This window comes from Hyaena hyaena, unplaced genomic scaffold, assembly GCF_003009895.1.
Source record: "Hyaena hyaena isolate Hyena2069 unplaced genomic scaffold, ASM300989v1 scaffold_562, whole genome shotgun sequence".
In the NCBI taxonomy this organism is placed as follows: domain Eukaryota; kingdom Metazoa; phylum Chordata; class Mammalia; order Carnivora; family Hyaenidae; genus Hyaena; species Hyaena hyaena.
In genome coordinates, this window is record NW_024081198.1 from 1009627 (window position 1) to 1026860 (window position 17234).

Consider the following 17234-nt stretch of genomic DNA (forward strand, 5'->3'; position numbering starts at 1 on the left):
ACTATTATAAATTTTTAAAATATCTTTCAACATAGTTTTATTGATTACAATGGTATAATAATCTTATCTTATCAAACTCTATCCAAGGGAGGGTATCAGAGAGATTTCTAAGCTTTCTTTTGAGCCAGTGTGAATCCTGAAATACTGATGGTATAAACAATTCAATGTTACACTGGCATCAGTAGTAACTGATAAGGAATTACAATGAGTTGTAACTTATCTACAGTTAATTCCCAACTATCCTCTCTAATGTGGGAGGGTAGTAATAGAGATAATCCCCAAATAATTACTTTACTTTAAAAGACAATGTAAGATTTGTTTTCTTTTCTTCTATCAGATTTACTTTCATGATGTTTGAATCAATTCATTAAATAATCTAGTAGCTTATGTCTGAAGTGTAGATTGACTATAGCCAATGGTGTGCTAGTGCACTAGCTCTTTAGGGGAAAAAAAAATCCTGATTTGTAGTGTTGGCCAATTTTGATAGTGTTAATTCTTCTATCAAGGCCACTTTCGAAGACCAACAGGATGTCACGGAATGCTGAGATCTTGGGGAGAGATGTGCAGAATTAGCTGTAGGAAACCATAAAATCTAGCTCCAGCACACCTGTGACAGAGTGATAAACGTCTTCAAAAGGTCTTATGCATACATATAATCTTTGACTATATGTAAGAGCTGACTGGTCTTCTGATATTAAACCTCCCCAGATTTAACATCGCATTAGCAGATTTGTGTCTAATTGTAGGAATTTCTTAGATTAAACACAGGCTGGAGACTGAGAGGTGGACAGTCTCGGATAGAAAGAGAGCAGAGACATGACTGTTAGTTTGAAGCCAGGTCCCAGTTGGGCTGTAGGACACTAAGGCCCATGTCTCCATTTGCTCTTGTTTTTAGGCATTTACTACTATGGGTCTGCATAAATGATTACAGAATTAAGTACTTCTAAAATACCTGTATAAATGGAACATTAATTACCACTTTATGCCTTAAAAATGGTTTAAATTAAAAAATAATTTAAAGGGTTAACTACTGGTCATAATTACATCATATTCACATATCAGAGGTAAATCAGAGAAAGGGCAAAATGTTTTACTTATGTTTTAGGATTTTAAAATTGGGTACAACTGACAAAAGTAACATTGCCAAGTGTTTGCCGTAGTCTCGGGGAGCCAGTGGGATAACACTGCATATGGATAACAGAAGTCACACCTGGATTCCAGCTCACTTCTCCAGATATTTCTAGGTGTAATTTTTCAAAGACAAAGTTTAAGGGCACTTGGGTAGCTTAGTTGGTTAAGCGTCTGACTTCAGCTCAGGTCATGATCTCAAAGTTTGTGAGTTTGAGCCCCGCATCGGGCTCTGTGCTGACAGCTCAGAGCTTGGAGCCTGTTTCAGATTCTGTGTCTCCCTCTCTCTCTGCCCCTCCCACACTCACACTCTGTCTCTCTCTGTTTAATAAACAAACATTTAAAAAAATGTAAAAAAAAGTCAAAGTTTAGAAAAAGAAATAAGAAGCTAACTTTAAAGAAAGAAGGAATGAAAAATATATCTCAGTATATACTAAAAAGTTCTTTGTGGTAGGACTGATAGCTATTTCTAATAAAGTTCTTAAAAATTCTTAATTGGAAATATAAAATTATGTTTAATGTAAAAGACACAGCTATTCTTTTAAAATGACAAGTCACTAAAAACACAAACCAAAACAAATGAGAAATCCCTACTAACAGCAGCATGAGTGGGTGGTGGGAACGCTCCACCTGAGTGCAGCAATAAGGTGCATGTCTCTAGGGAATTCAAAAATAATGAATAATCGTCAGTCTGTTTTTGATTTTCCACACACTGGCAATCCTAAACAATGTCAAGTTAAAATATTCCTCCCATCCTTGACTGACTTCTCCTGCCAAACCTCCCCTATCACTCTTGTAAGCTGCACACTAATATTTGGAAATTTAATATTGAAATCTACCAGGCTCTAAAGCATTAACTATCTTTTACCAAGTTAAAAGTTTCAGCACTTCATGTAACATTGCAAATTATAAGGTTAAAAGATTCAGTGAAACAATAAAATGGTACTTTCAAATTTCCTGAAAGCGATCTTGAAGTTAAAAATAGCAGTATTTCTTTTTAATTAAGTTGCAAAGTACCATTTTGTACAACAAGCCAGTTGATTTAATGTAGACTCTTACAGGTGTCTTTGCAGCCACTGCCAGCAAGCGGACTTACTCAAATACTCCAGTCATACAGAGCAATTATTACTTTACTAGAGAAGAGGGAAAATATAAAATTATTGCTGATTTCATCACTGTAACTCTAAAACGAAAGGAGGACCAGATTAACAAAACAGCAAACAGTACAACGTCCTGGTGGAGGTTTAATTATACCTCTGCAAGGTCTGAAAAGAGTGCTTGGCTTGTATTACGTCTCAGTGTATCCCAATAGCTTCTGGAGACAAGTTCCTCAGCATCTGTCTTAAGTACCTGTAGAAGTTTTAAGAAGTACATCTGAAATCTAAAGAACAGTCACAAAGAACGATAATTTATACACTTTAAGTCTCTTCAAGCCAACCTTGAAAAGAAAACACATTAGCTTACCTGTTTTGTTTTCTGCTGTGCACAACAGTATTATATTACACTGCTGGTAAACCCAGGGTATTTTTTCAAAGGTGTAATGGTATATAACCACTATGTCCACGTACAATGTGGCTTTGTCAAAAAGAATCACATTCCTCACCCCTCCCCCATGCTGTCTGCTGAAACATGCATAACTTCTAAGAAAGTGTGAAGTAAAAATTTTCTTCACACCTTATGTGAATTCATTTGGAGAATATTTTGGTAATTTTTAGCAATCTATGAAAATGATACTTAACATAAAAATCAATTATTCTTGGCAAGTGTACATTGTGTCAGTGCATCAAAGAATCAAAATGACCACATTCATATTTAGAGAAACAAAACTTAAACTAATCTAAAACTCATAAAAAATAAATACGCCAGTTTAGGTTAAACCACTGAAGGCTTCTCTGGGATCTGGTAGGTGCGTCTACCATGGAGAGAAGAGGTACTTCTGATCTACTGCGAGGACACAGCACTAGCTTCCATCTCAGTATTAGCAAGTCTGAAGAAGGCGATACGGAGAGGAAGAAGTGCAGTCTAATCTTCCTATGAAAAAGCAGAACTACAGGCTTAACTTGGGTATCTGTAAACAAACATAATTAAATGCAGTTTCTGTCATAGTTTTTCAGGGAAGACTTCACAGGTTCTCAGGCTTGGTATTCTGGTTACTGTGAGAAGAAAATGGTGCTCAGTTTACTTAGGAGTGAGTGGTTGATGATTTTTATTTTTTTTGTGTGTTAATTTTTAAAAGTCTGGTGCCATTAATACAATTATAATGCAGTTGGGAATTATTTCAAAACACTAAGCTTTATTTCGTTATTACTAATTAGAAAAAACACTGCCTACTGCCCATATTTTAATAAAATCTTAGTAAGATGTTAATAATGAAGTATGACTTAGCAGAAATCACTTATATAAGCATAGACATACTTATTACCATCAGTGTAAATACAGTAATATGTCAGAGGATCTGCTCATCACCCCCTCTAGTAACAAAAGTAAGATGTAACTAAGCAGTTATAAGCCAAGTAAGTAAAATTAGCTGAATTTAGAACAAAGTTCATTTCTTTATATAAGTATGATAGAACCTCAATAAATGTTAGCTGGATTAAATACTCTGCAAAGATTATCCCACTATTTTCAAGGTATATACATTTTTTATTGTAACTGAGGTTATGGTACAGAAAGGGGTTGTTAAACCTATCCAACTAGAAAATAAGGCTTACTACCCTGTTATTCAGAGGGTAACAGGAAGGATTCACTTTGTAAAGCCATGCCTCTCTCCTTCTTCCAACAGTGGTCACCATCACCACACACACGCACGCACGCAAGCAAGCACACACACACGCACACACACTGACACTGATGACATCAGAAGGATGTTCATAACATATGAAGGGATACAATTAGTTTGACAGACTATATTAATATGGTTCTCTACAGAAAAAAAAATATTTTCTGAGCACAGAAAAGAAGTAAATGTATTCAAACACACTGATTATCCCTGAATGATGAGACTGAGATATGCTTTATGTTCCTCTTTTTGCTTTCTTATATTTTAAAATATTTTAAGAATTTTATTTATCTATGAGGATAATATACTATACTTTTCGATAAAAATATCTTATTTATAACAACAGCCTAACAGTCCCTCCTGTAGAAAGTTTTCACACTCAACATTTAGCTCCAAAGATTAAGTTATGATAGAATATATAACTGAATTGCTATAACTGCCAATATATGTTGTTTTATCCATAGTTTTTTAGATTTTAGAGTTTCTGGGAAAAGGGACAATATTCTTACAGCAACTATTGTCATTCCTGGTATTAATATGTCATTCCTTGTATTGAGGGTAAAAGCTAACATATAAGTGATTTTCTTGGCACCGTCACGGATTCCTATATGTGTGTCTGTTAAGGAGCCAGTATTTAATTTGTTAATGACATTGGGGATGAAATTGAGAGTAGGTTTTCAGAACATGCAAAACTAGTAGAAAACTTTAATGTCAGAAAAATATAACACAACATTTAAAACAAGCTTAAAGTAGCAATGAAAATCAGCCTAGATTTTAATAGCAAGAAAGGCAAAGCAAATACAAAGTCAGAATGTACACATGCAGACTAAGAAAAGAGTGAGGGGGATATGCCCAAGTGTAACCAAGCATTGTGATTGTTCTGATACCGATATCATGATGCTTTGATATGTAAATGTAGGAAAACTTGCAAAGACTTCTTGAAGTCTTCTCAGTGTCTGAGAAGTGAGCTTTAGGCCTCCTTACTAAAATGTTAAGTTAGGTGTAGAAATTATTAAAAGAGGTAAAAGAAGACATAGTTCAGAAGAACTTCAAAAATGGATGGCACAGGCAAAGTGATGTCCCACATGTACCGTACTTGTTAAGTCTGATATGTTTTTTGCCTAAGTTTAGAGTCTGTTATTAGTAGAACTTCCTTAAACTTTGAAATCTTGGTCAAGAATTCCCTATGCCTTTTTGGATGAGCCCAGGGTAGGATCCTATTGAAGGTATTCCATGACATTAATGATGTAAAGGATAAAAGGGAGGAAGGAGCAAAGGTCTGAAAGCTTCCTATGTTGAAATACTAACTCCCAAGGTGATGGTTTGAGGAGGAAGTGGGGCCTCTGGGAGGTGATTAGGTCTCGAGGGCAGAGTCTTCATGAATGGGATTAGTGCCCTTATAAAAGAGGCCTGAGAGAGTTCATTAGCCTCCTTCCACCACTTGAGGACCCAGTGAGAAAGTGCTATTTATGAATCATGACACTGGCCCTCATCAGCTACCACACTCCATCTGTCAGCTCCATGGTCTTAGACTTCCCAGCTTCCAGAATTGTGAGAAATGTTTGTTCTTTATAAGCCACTCAGTTTATGGTATTTTGTTATAATAACATGAATTAACTAAGACAGAAGGAAAAAGAGGAGGATGGAAAGAAGGAAGGACGGAAGGATGGGAGGAAGGAAGGGAGGAAATAAATAAAAGAAGGGAGAAAGGAAAGACAGAAGGAAGGAAGAGAAAAGGAATTTAGGAAAAAAGACTGATTTCACAAAGGGACTATATCATTGTGGTAAGCAGAATAATGGCTCTGTAAAGTTGTCCACATGCAGATAGGCAAATACTCTATACACTGTTAGGATCTGACAAAGGTTATACTTAGAGATTAGGCAAACTGGAAAAATAAAACCAAAGCAGCAGCCTATGGAATCAGACAGTAAACGGTCTTTACTGTTAGTGATGCTCAAAAACATACACAAAAAATAAAAACAAACAAATAAAAAATAATCTGGGCCACTATGACAACTATGGCCTAAAAAACCATAATCCAAGAATTGTAATCTAAAGTTACATAAGACCGGGGCACCTGGCTGGCTCAGCTGGTTAAGCGTCCGACTCTTGATTTCAGGTCAGGATCTTACTGTTCATGAGTTTGAGCCCCACATCAGGCTATTTGCTGCCAGTGTGGAACCTGCTTGGGAATCTCTCTCCCTCTCTCTGGGCCCTCCTGTGCTTTCTCACTCTCTCCCTCTCTCAAAAATAAATAAACTTAAAAAAATAAAGTTACACAGGACTGCAGTTCTCTCCAGTATATCACAGCACCCCAAACCCACACCCACCCCTTCCTGGAAAAAACACATCCCTAATCCAGTCCTTGAAGAATCTCTACAGACACATTCCAACAAACAGATGCTCAAAATGCAAAATTACTAAACACAAAAGAACATAAACCACCATAAGTGAGACCCAGCAGGAACAACAAACAACAGAACCAAACCTGCAAACTTCAGATAGTGAAATTACTAGATATGGAATACAAAGTAAGTTTAATAAGTTTAAAGAATATGAAGCTGTATTTGAAAGGAGTTTTCAGTAAGAACAGACTACCAAAAATGAACTGGGTGATCTGAAAAAAAGAACCAAATGATATCTCTAGACATTAAAGAAGGGACTACTGAAACTTAGTATCATATTATATATAGCTGGGGAGGAAATTAGTGAACTGGAATATGATGTGAATAAATTATACAGAATGCAATATGAAAAGATAAAAATATGGCACATTATTCAAGAGAAGTTAAGACACAAAGAAGACAGCATTAATTCTATGAAAGTTCCAGAAACCAGTAGTGGAGAAAATGGGAAAGAAACCATATCCAGAGAGATACTGGCAGTAAGTATTCAAGAATTAATGAAAAAATACAATCTCTATTTTGATAAGACCAATAAATTTCATGATAAATAAAGAGAAAAAGATACACTGTAGTAAAAGTGTAGAATACCAAAGGCAAACAGAATCTTAAAAGTAGCTAGAAAGAAAAACAAGATTAACCACAAAATAATAATTAGACTTGGAGCTGACCTTTCAATTTCAGTAATAGAAGCCAGAAAACTGGAATGACACCATAATTTGCTGAGAATAAATGTCAACCTATATCTAGTAAGATTATTCTTCCAAATAAGTGCACAGATATATGTGTGTGTGTGTGCATGTGTGTGTGTGTATGTAATGAATCATTATATTATACACTGAAACTAATAGAATGTTCTATGTTAATCATATCATATCTCAATTTTAAAATAATAAAAAATAAAGATAAATGAATTCATAGAAACAGAACAGATTGGTAGTTGCTACAGTAGATAAGGGAGCAGTGGGTGAAGATGGTTAAAAGGTATAAACTTCTAACTATAAAGATAAATAAGTCTTGGGGATGTAAGGTACAACATGGTGACTATAGTTAATAATATTGTACTGTCTAATGGAAGTTGCTAAGAGAGTAGTTCTCAGCACAAGGAAAACAATTTATAACTATCTGAGGTGACAAAGGTCAACTAAACTTATTATGGTAATCACTTTGCAATATATACATATATCAAAATTATGTTATACACATTCAACTGAGACAGTGTTATATGTCAACTGTTATCTCAATAAAACTGAAAAAAATAAGGGCAAAATAAAAACATTTCTAGAGAGACCCTCACTTGAAGATATACTTTCTGAGATTAAGACTGTGAGATTTAGGAAGGGATGAAATTAAAAAGGGGATTCAAAACTGGCAAATATGTAAGTAATTCTAAACTGATAGTATATGTTTAAGAAGCCAAATTTGAAGGATTTAAAAAAATGACCAAAAAAAAAAAAACAAAAAACATTGTACAATTTCAAGTATCTAGGCCAGGAGGGGAATGGGAGATATAAAAGCACTTTAAGACTTAAAAATTTTTAATTTTTTTAATTAACAAAATTTTTTTTAACATTTATTTATTTTTGAGAGACAGAGTGTGAGCAGGGAAGGTGCAGAGAGAGAAGGAGACACAGAATTGGAAGCAAGCTCCAGGCTCTGAGCTGTCAGCACAGAGCCCGATGTGGGGCTCGAACTCACGAACTGCGAGATCATGAGCTGAGCCAGTCAGCCACTTAACCAGTGGCGTCCCTTTAAGACTATTTTTTAAGAAATAGGTGAAGATATAGCATATCTAAGACTTCATTATCTTAAGTATACTTATAAAAATTTCAATAACTATACAAAAAACAGAAATACAGTGAACGTCTTCTAAACTAATTCAAAGGTAAAAAGAGGAAATATAAATCTTAATTTAAAAAAAGGTAAGAAAGGGGCGCCTGGGTGGCTTAGTCGGTTAAGCGTCCGACTTTCGTTTAGGTCATGATCTCACGGTTTGTGGGTTCGAGCCCCGCGTCGGGCTCTGTGCTGACTGCCAGCTCGGAGCCTGGAGCCTGTTTGAGTCTGTGACTCCCTCTCTCTCTGACCCTCCCCTGCTCACGCTGTCTCTCTCTCTCTCTCTCCTAGAAATAAAAATATTAAAAAAAAATAAAAATAAAAAAATAAAAAAAGGTAAGAAAGGAGAAAAGTGTATAGAAGGGCTAAAATAAATCCAAATAAATTAATAATTGCAGTAATGTAAACTGAAATTTTCAAAAACACAAATTATCAACTCACATGAAAAAGAACCAATAAAATACACAAAATATATACTTTTTAAAAAGACGTAATAGGGGCGACCGGGTGGCTCAGCTAAGCATCCGACTCTTGGTTTTGGCTCATATCATGATCTTACGGTTTCTGAGTTTGAGCCCTGCATTGGGCTCCATGCTCAGTGCAGAGCCTGCTTGGGATGCTCTCTCTCTCTCAAAAATAAACAAATAAACTTAAAAAAAGACATATCAAAATGTAAGGAGAGAGACTGAAAAAGATATACCAGGCTCCCATTAATGACCGACTAGTAAAGAGCAGTAACCTTCTCATTGAGAAGAACTGAAAAAGCTGGGCAAAACACAAAGTAGATATATCATCTTACAAGCATCATAGAGACATGGTTTGTCTCTGGTGCTCTGTTGACTGATAGCGCCAAAGCAATGGTGGGTAGACCTGCTGGTGTCTTAGTACAAGGACAGCAGAGGCATTAAAGGCCAAAATCATTATATTCTTCAGTTCCATATACTCACACTAAAATTCACTTAAGAATGTATTAGCTGAGTGTTACTCTCTATGGCCATAGCACCCTAAATGCGCCTGATCTCGGAAGAATGTATTAGCTGTGTGTTTGCTGTGCTTGCATATTCACAGTCATAAAATACAACTTTTTAAAATAATCTGTGAGGACACATCTCTTTAATATTCAGTGGGATGAAACTAGGAGCATGCAGAGAACACTTCTATGTTCTCAAGCACAGCGGCATTTGTGCAAGGGTTTGTGCTGCAAGGTGAACTAGTCACTTTTTAAGGAACCGTCATTTTTGCTCGGAAGAACAGTGTGTAGAGAAACTATAGTTATTCAAACTTTGGTATCTGGCAGACATTTTATTTGAACCAAGTGCACCTGTCACTTCAAGGGAAAGAGTTGATAGCATTTGTTGCCAAAATAATATAACTGCAGCAGAGTGAACGCAGAAGCATCTCTGAGAAACTAGCTGTCTTCTATTAAACCAGACACTACAGAGGTTTGCAAAGAATGCGAAATACCACTCTCTTCACTACAGTTTTTAAGTATTTAAAAAAAATGTTTACATTAACTTGTGAGTTTCTTATTTTTAAATGGATTAAAAAATACTTTTAAATTTCTCAGTTTTAATTTCTAATGTGGTAAGTACGGATATAACCAACATAAACAAACCTCTTTCGGGTCCTCTATAATGTTCAACAATGTAAAGGGGTCCTGAGAACAAAAATGTATGAGACGTGCTGCTTACAGCGACAACCGTGAGTGAACCAGGCCCGGATGCAGCAGTGCAGATGACACAGACAATCATGATGTCACGTCAAAGAGCAAAAGCAGAAGAACTCCTATAATATGATGCCATTTGTATGAGGCACAGAGATGTCTCACGTAACTGTATTGCTGAGGATGCAGTAAGTAGGTGGTAAACCCACAAAGCAGAGCAGTGATTTACATAAACGACATGAACGATAAATGTCACGACTGTGGTTATCTTATGGAGGAAGGGGAGGGACTGTGACTGGAAAGACCTATGAAGGGGTGTTTGGGGGCTTGGATAGGTTTTGTTTACTGATCTGTATGAGGGCTACACTTTTATTATTATTTACTTTATATTTAATTTTATTTGCAGTAAATTTCTGAACTAAAAAATATTTTATTTTTTTAAACTATTTTTTATATTTATTTATTTTGAGGGAGAGATAGTGAGCAAGTGGGGGAGGAGCAGAGAGAGAGGGAGACAGAATCAAATGCAGATTCTGTGCTGTCAGCACAGAGCCCCCTGCGGGGCTTGAACCCACGAACCATGACATCATGACCTGAGCCGAAATCAAGAGCTGGATGCTTAACTGACTGAGGCATCCCTGAACTAAAAAATATATTTTAAAACTAAGGGAAAGTTTCATCATTACTAGAGGAAAAAACTGAAAATAAAACAAAATATGGGGCACTTGGGTGGCTCAGTCAGTTAAGCGTCTTGACTTTGGCGCAGGTCATGATCTCACAGCTTGTGAATTTAAGCCCTACATTTGAAGCAGTAACAATGCTTCAACATATGTAAAGTTTAAAAATAATGGAATTACAAGTAAAAATTAAATCTATCATCGTAATGTGTAATTTAAAATACTAATTGACAGATCAAGCTGACCAAAACATTAATAATGACAGAGGTTTAAAGCACGTATTAAAACAATCTTTAAAAAACTTTTTAAAAATCATGTAGGGTATTTCAAAGTAAAATATACTTGACTTTGCACTATTTATTCTTTTGAATAAAGATAATCAAGAGCTGAATATATGAGAAACATGGAAAGAATCACAGTGGTTTCCACAGAAAAAGCTATAAGGTAAGCATCTTCTTGCATACAAAGGAGTATGCTCAACCTTCCACTGAATCAAGAAATAATGTGACAGTACACAGGCAGAATCTACTGTAAGGGTGATAGAATTTTCTAGGCGGCTGTTACATAGGCCATGGAATCTCTCTTAGTCAAGTCAGGAGGGTCCCGCACCTTTCCTGAAGGAACTTCCTCCTGAGGTAGGATCTTATGTGGTGCTCGGCCCCATGAACTGTACTATCTTTGTACACATTAGCACTCCAGCTGATGTGCCAGGTTGGCAACTAGCACAAAACTACCAGCAAATTCATAACATTGTACTAATACATTTGTGCACTACATGCACCAATGATAGTTCATAAAATTTTCAACTGAACTTTTTTTCTAATTGTAAACACATTTTCCTTGTCTGCTTGCATTGTTTTGAAAATAATCATACCTTTCTGAGTAAAAATTGTTCTATTAGAGGGAAAAGAAGTCAGTTTATATAACCAACTAAACTCTAAGGGAGTTGAAAAGTCATGTAATTCATTTAATAAGACCGGATAAAAATGACATCAAGTTATACCACTTTAAAATGTGTATTTTATATTTTTAGATGGAAAAAATATCTTCAGTTAAAATAAATTATAAACATTTTAAAAATATTACAATAAAATGGAAAATCATATTTACTGTCCTATTAAATAAGTAAGCATAATAAAAATGAAATAGGCAACTTAAGTCTATTACTCAGTATTACTTGACTAATGTCTGAGTGACTGCAATTTGTATGTGTAGTTTAAACTAGAGCTATGTTAGTATCTGCTTCCTTTTAACAACTGTATTCTCAAAAACCGCATAATCATCTATATGAAAATCATGTGAGTTTGAAGGAAAAATATAAAATGCCACAGTTGGAAAAATGGCTCATGCAATGACACATGAGAGTAGAAAAATAAGTAATAAAGTTGCAAGCATTATTAACATTTACTAAGTTTCACAGTGCATATGGCACTATAATCTGTGAGATTTTCCTCTCTTTTTACCTCTCTCTCTGCACCTCCTCTGCTCTCTCACTCGTTCTCTTTAAGTAAATAAACTTAAAAAAAATTGGGGCACCTGAGTGGCTCAGTGGTTTAAGTGTCCAGCTCTTGGGTCCCATGGTTCATGAGTTCTAGCCCCACATCGGGCTCTGTACTGACAGTGTGCACCCTGCTTGGGACTGATTCTCTCTCTCTCCCTCTCTGCCCCCTCCACGCACTCTCATGCGCTTCTTCAAAATAAATAAACGTTAAAAAGATAATTTGAGATTTTCATTTTATACATTCTTACAAAGTTTTAAAATGATTAACATAGGAACATAAAAATTTTCAAGAAAATGGCAGACTGTATTTAATGAAAAAAGTAGTGAATTGTGTAGTAAAAATTTAAAGCACTTGTAACATATCGAAACAAGTAGTCAGAAGGGTCCCATGGACTTGGCTTGTTCTTTAATCCATTCTAGGTCAATTCCTTGCGACTGAAGCAGCACAGCTTGGGTTTATTTTATGCTGAATCATTCTCCAGTGTACATTCAAATCTAGAACCGAGGTAACTTTTATAGTTTGGAATTCTGGTTAACTCTCCAACACAGGAGACCGCACGCCTGCTCCGTACACTGTTAACTCTTAACACTTTAGCAGGAGACTGAGTCGGTAATCCTGAATTCAAGGGCTTCTCTCAGGGGAAGTTTGTATAATTTAAAGGATCCTTCTAAATGACTTAAGGATCCTTGGGAAAACTAAGTGAACTGAGCATGTTTACATTCAAAAGGGGCCATGGTCTATCTGCTCCGTTGTTAGTAGCTGGGCCAGCCAACCAGCTCTGCCTTTCCAGGAAGAAGGAAAGAAGAAGAAAGCTGAGCATAAGCATATCTGGAAGATTGTTCGCAGGAACTCTCGACTTTTTCAAGAAAAGAAGAGTCTGAAAATGATAATCCTCTTTGAAAAATAGCATGATATATTAAACATGTCAAGTATCATACCAGACTTCTGTATAGACCACAGGCAGTAGGCAGGCATTCAAGATTTTAGAAAAATTTTACAGAAACACTGCTGACCAAGAAAAGTCTATCTATTAATAGTCCTCTGTATCAGAACTGAGGAAAGACTGTATCAGATGGAGAGATCTAGTTCTTAAAATACCTGTGTTCTGCAGGAGCATAGCCTGAGAATCTGCTCCATAATTTGTATTTAACTCTTCAAATACTGCTGAAAAATATAACATTTTGAGTATTCTACCAGGGCTTTTGGTACTTGTCCACTCATCTTTCCCTTATTTTAATCTAAAGTTAAAGACATGTAACTGCTTTGTAAATTTAAGTCTTTTTATAAATCTAGGAAGGAAATAAAGAAGTTGGCTTGGCCGCACCTTATTATATTCAATAAACTCCTAAACATTTTCAATTGTAGATATAGCTGTATATAAAGAAATAACATTATCAAGTACAACAGGTGAGGGCTATTTACATAAAGAACATTTAAAGTATTGTACATACACTATTAGTAGGAGAATGGTATCCATAAAGTTGAAGACGCTGACATAGAGCACAAAGGGCCAAATGAAGTGTCACATTTCAGAATGAACCCAAGAATAGCAAAAGAAAAAAAGAAAAAGACGACAAAATAATCAATTAGGAAGGGCAAATCATTATGCTACATTCTATATAGAGCACACACACAATACAAGTGGGATAAATGTTAAAGATGAGTAGCAAAGTTTTTTAAATTTCAACCATTTTCACTTTAACTTTCTGAGAGAACTACTGCTTTGAGTACAACACTCCTCTGAAGTACATGGTTTTATTTAGACATGCGTCAGCAATCCCATACGGATTAGGGGAAAACTCTGGATGTAGCAGCATGGCAGTGGAAATGGTATGAGACACCTGCAGTGGGATCTGGTTCTGCTCTTGTTGGTGCCGTGCCCTGAGACAAGTCACTGAAGCTCTCTACGATGGCGCCCTCTTCTGTGAAACAGCATGACACTTACCTGCAGAAATGTAATGAGGACTGAATGGGAGTCACACTGATAATGGCGATATCACGGTGTCTCAAGAAATGTTGTTTCCCTCCTCACTTCCATAGCATAGTCTTATTTCATGAGGATTTAATATATTTCATAGGCTGTCAAGTGGCTACATGTTTTAGTTCATTTAATCCCCATGACAACCACATGTGGCCATTACTCCTATTATCTCCATCGTACAAATGAAGACACTAAGGCACACAGAGGTTAAGGACCTGTTCAAGGTCAGCCAGATAGTGAATGGCAGAGCTGATACTCCAACTGTGAAAATCTGGCTCCTGAGCCTGTGTTATACTTTCTTTCTAACGTAATCAATATATTTTCACTATAAGCTAAATTTCCATTGCTTAAAAATTCAAAAATCTTACCAGTTCAGATCTGCATTATGTAAAATATGGCAACTATTAACAATAAATTACAGAACTGTACTGTCTTAGAGTGCTATTTAGTTCAGAGGTTGCCTAAAGATTATGTCTGAATTGTTTTAAGGAACAGTACTGATAGCTAAATTATATAAATAAATTTCAAGAGCACTAATTAAACTTTGTAAGATAAACACCTATGAAGTACTGTGGAGATCAATGGCTTTAGTGTTTCTTTACAAATAAACGCGCTATACAGTATATTACTCTTAAGTCATTTTTATCTGTTCTTTGAAACAATTCTCCATATATTTGCTGGAGAAAGCTTCACTGACCTACATGCATATAAAATTATACAATTTAGGGTATCCTGACATAACTTACATTTCATAATTCAGATAGACTTTCCCTAATTCATCCAAGTTAATAAGGTTTTACTGTATCACTATTATGAACTATTTGCATTAAATCAGCATTAAATTTACTTTTCCTGGGCTGCAATAAGGTTCAGAGCCAAGCTTTGTGCTGACAATGTAGCTTTTCCCTATGTGGTTTGTCTGCTATCATTTCTCCCTTACCTCTTTCCCTTTACTTAAGTATTTTAATAAATGTTAATGATTAGAACAACACTGTGTTTTCCCTGGAAGATTCACAAGCCCTTTCTGAAAGCAGTATAAATAAATAAACAAAACTTAATTTTTTGAAACTAATGTAAACATTGTGTTTCAATATACTCCCAAAAAACCAGTTAAATTTCTGTCCTCTGAAATACTATCTTTTCTGTTCCTGAGGTATAGCAAAAGACTAATCAACATAATTCAACCTTCTCAGTGATATTTTATTAACAATTTGCATATCCAGTTAAATATAGTTAATCTACCAAAATTAAAGCAACTGCTTACACCTTCGAAATATTATCTACAGAAAAGAAAATTTACAAAGCTATTTAATTCTCTCATGTTATTTGCTAATACTCTAAAAAAATGGCATTATGGAGCTATTCATATGGGATTTATTAACTATAATTTGAAAACCATGAAACCTGAATTATAGAACTCATAATGCCTCTTTTAATACCTGACTAACATTATAACCAGCTCTTTGATTTTCTAAGAGTATCCTCCATAAACTTTGTCAACTAGAATATTGAAAGTGACTCAACAAAAATTGATAATTATAGTCAAATATCCTATGAAATAATATGTAGCTCATAATCCTGATAATCTGCTTTTATTAATGTAAATATAAATACACACTTAATCCATTGGAATTAAATATGGCACCATCTGCTGCAGACAATACATGTTTAAAAAAAAAAAGTGATACATACCCTTATAATAAGGAGAATAATAAAAAATGCTGCAGCTCTCTGAAGTTTTGAATTCCAGGTAGACCAACTAAACTCCTGTACAGACCCACTAACTTAAAATGAAACAATCATCATTTACATCTCAACAAAATTGTGTTTCTACTATGTAAGGAACAAAGAAATAAGCTATAATGGTTCAAGTACAGTTTGGGAGCTGCCCAGCCATGGACTCAAATCTTGGCTTTGCCAGAATTACAGATAGAAAGAGAACTAATTTAATTGGTAGACTGACTGAGAAGGTGCATGCAGAGCATCCAGTACCGTCCCTGAAAGTAAGGTCTCAGTACCTGTTATTTGTATTATGTGAACCCAGGATACTGTCAGGCGGAAATACTTGGGACAAACAAAAAAGAAAACTGGTAGGAAAATGGAGGGAAAGGCTACTTAACTCTACCTTCAGGGTAGGCTGAAAACATTACTCATCCCAGAAGAATCTCTTATTTCTAAGAATTTTAAACAAAATGTATTGTTTCCTTGGTTTTGCTTCAACATTCATATTGTTATAGTGCCACTAAAGTCAGTCACATGTAGAATTAAATCTTTGCAATTCACCTTTAAATTTGTTCATGCATAATGATCTGTATTCATCTATTATATGGTATACCCTTCAAATCTCGTGGAAAACAACAATATGGATGAAAATGATAAGATGAGTGTGATTATGGACACAGATGTTTGATATCAATATTTGATATAATATTGATATAGATGCATAGAAATCTGAAGCAGTCTTTCTACATAAGAACTTTAGAACATTTTCCTGAGAGGGACTTTAGAACTTTCCTGCAAAGTTACAGACTGCAGTTATTCTTTCTCAGCACAGATAAAAGGACTCTCAGCTAGAAGAGCCACCTGACCCTACTAAGAATTATTCTTAATTCTTAAGAATTAATTATTCTTAAGAATTAATACTTAAGAATTATTCTTACCAGCGCTGCACGCTTCTCTTCATCTCCTTTGGTTTCTCTCTTTTCATTTTTTTTCCTGAATATCTCTTGAAGCTGACAAAAAAAGTGATCAAGAATCAAATATGCAGTGCGTTTCTGGGTCCCTACTTACCACCCTGTGCTAGGTATATTCTAAAAATATCTACCGAGAACACTCATACCACTACAGATGTATCTTTTGATACCATTTTTTTTTCCTGAGTAAAAGAAAGCACATCCTCTGCTACTGGCAAGCTGTGGTTAAGTTAAATGTACAAAATTATAGCTTTATTTTATCTCTAAGACATAAAGACAGGGAGTCTGTGACCCACAAATAAAAAAAGCCTACTGGGATATAGACAAAACTGGAATAGAATTCAGGATTCTGGGTGGCAGCCCACCTTCTGTCACATGCTAACTTGATGATGGTGAACAGGTCACTCATCCCTCATGAGGCTCCAATTTGCTCACATGTGAAATGAGGATGGCCTCTAAAGTCCCTTTCAACTAACTGAACATTGGTGGGCACAAGGGCTCTGCCTATAACCCCTTGAGTAAGTTACTCTAATGATTCAAGGAATGTTTTCCATATCTGGAACAAGGAGATAATT

General features: G+C 35.5%; 1 protein-coding gene across 3 annotated transcripts in view; it reads right to left on the bottom strand.

Annotated features, from left to right (window-relative positions):
• Nucleotides 1–17234, bottom strand: part of MICU3 (mitochondrial calcium uptake family member 3) — a 97132-nt gene that overhangs the window by 20097 nt on the left and 59801 nt on the right. For 2 of the 3 annotated variants that reach the window (XM_039256283.1, XM_039256281.1), the window contains exons 7-9: nucleotides 16627–16698; nucleotides 13437–13475; nucleotides 2383–2478 (exon numbers count right to left, since the gene is read on the bottom strand). In XM_039256283.1, coding sequence (XP_039112214.1) covers nucleotides 2383–2478; nucleotides 13437–13475; nucleotides 16627–16698 — 207 coding nt within the window. The remainder of the gene's footprint in view (nucleotides 1–2382; nucleotides 2479–13436; nucleotides 13476–16626; nucleotides 16699–17234) is intronic. The other variant, XM_039256282.1, reaches the window with a different exon arrangement.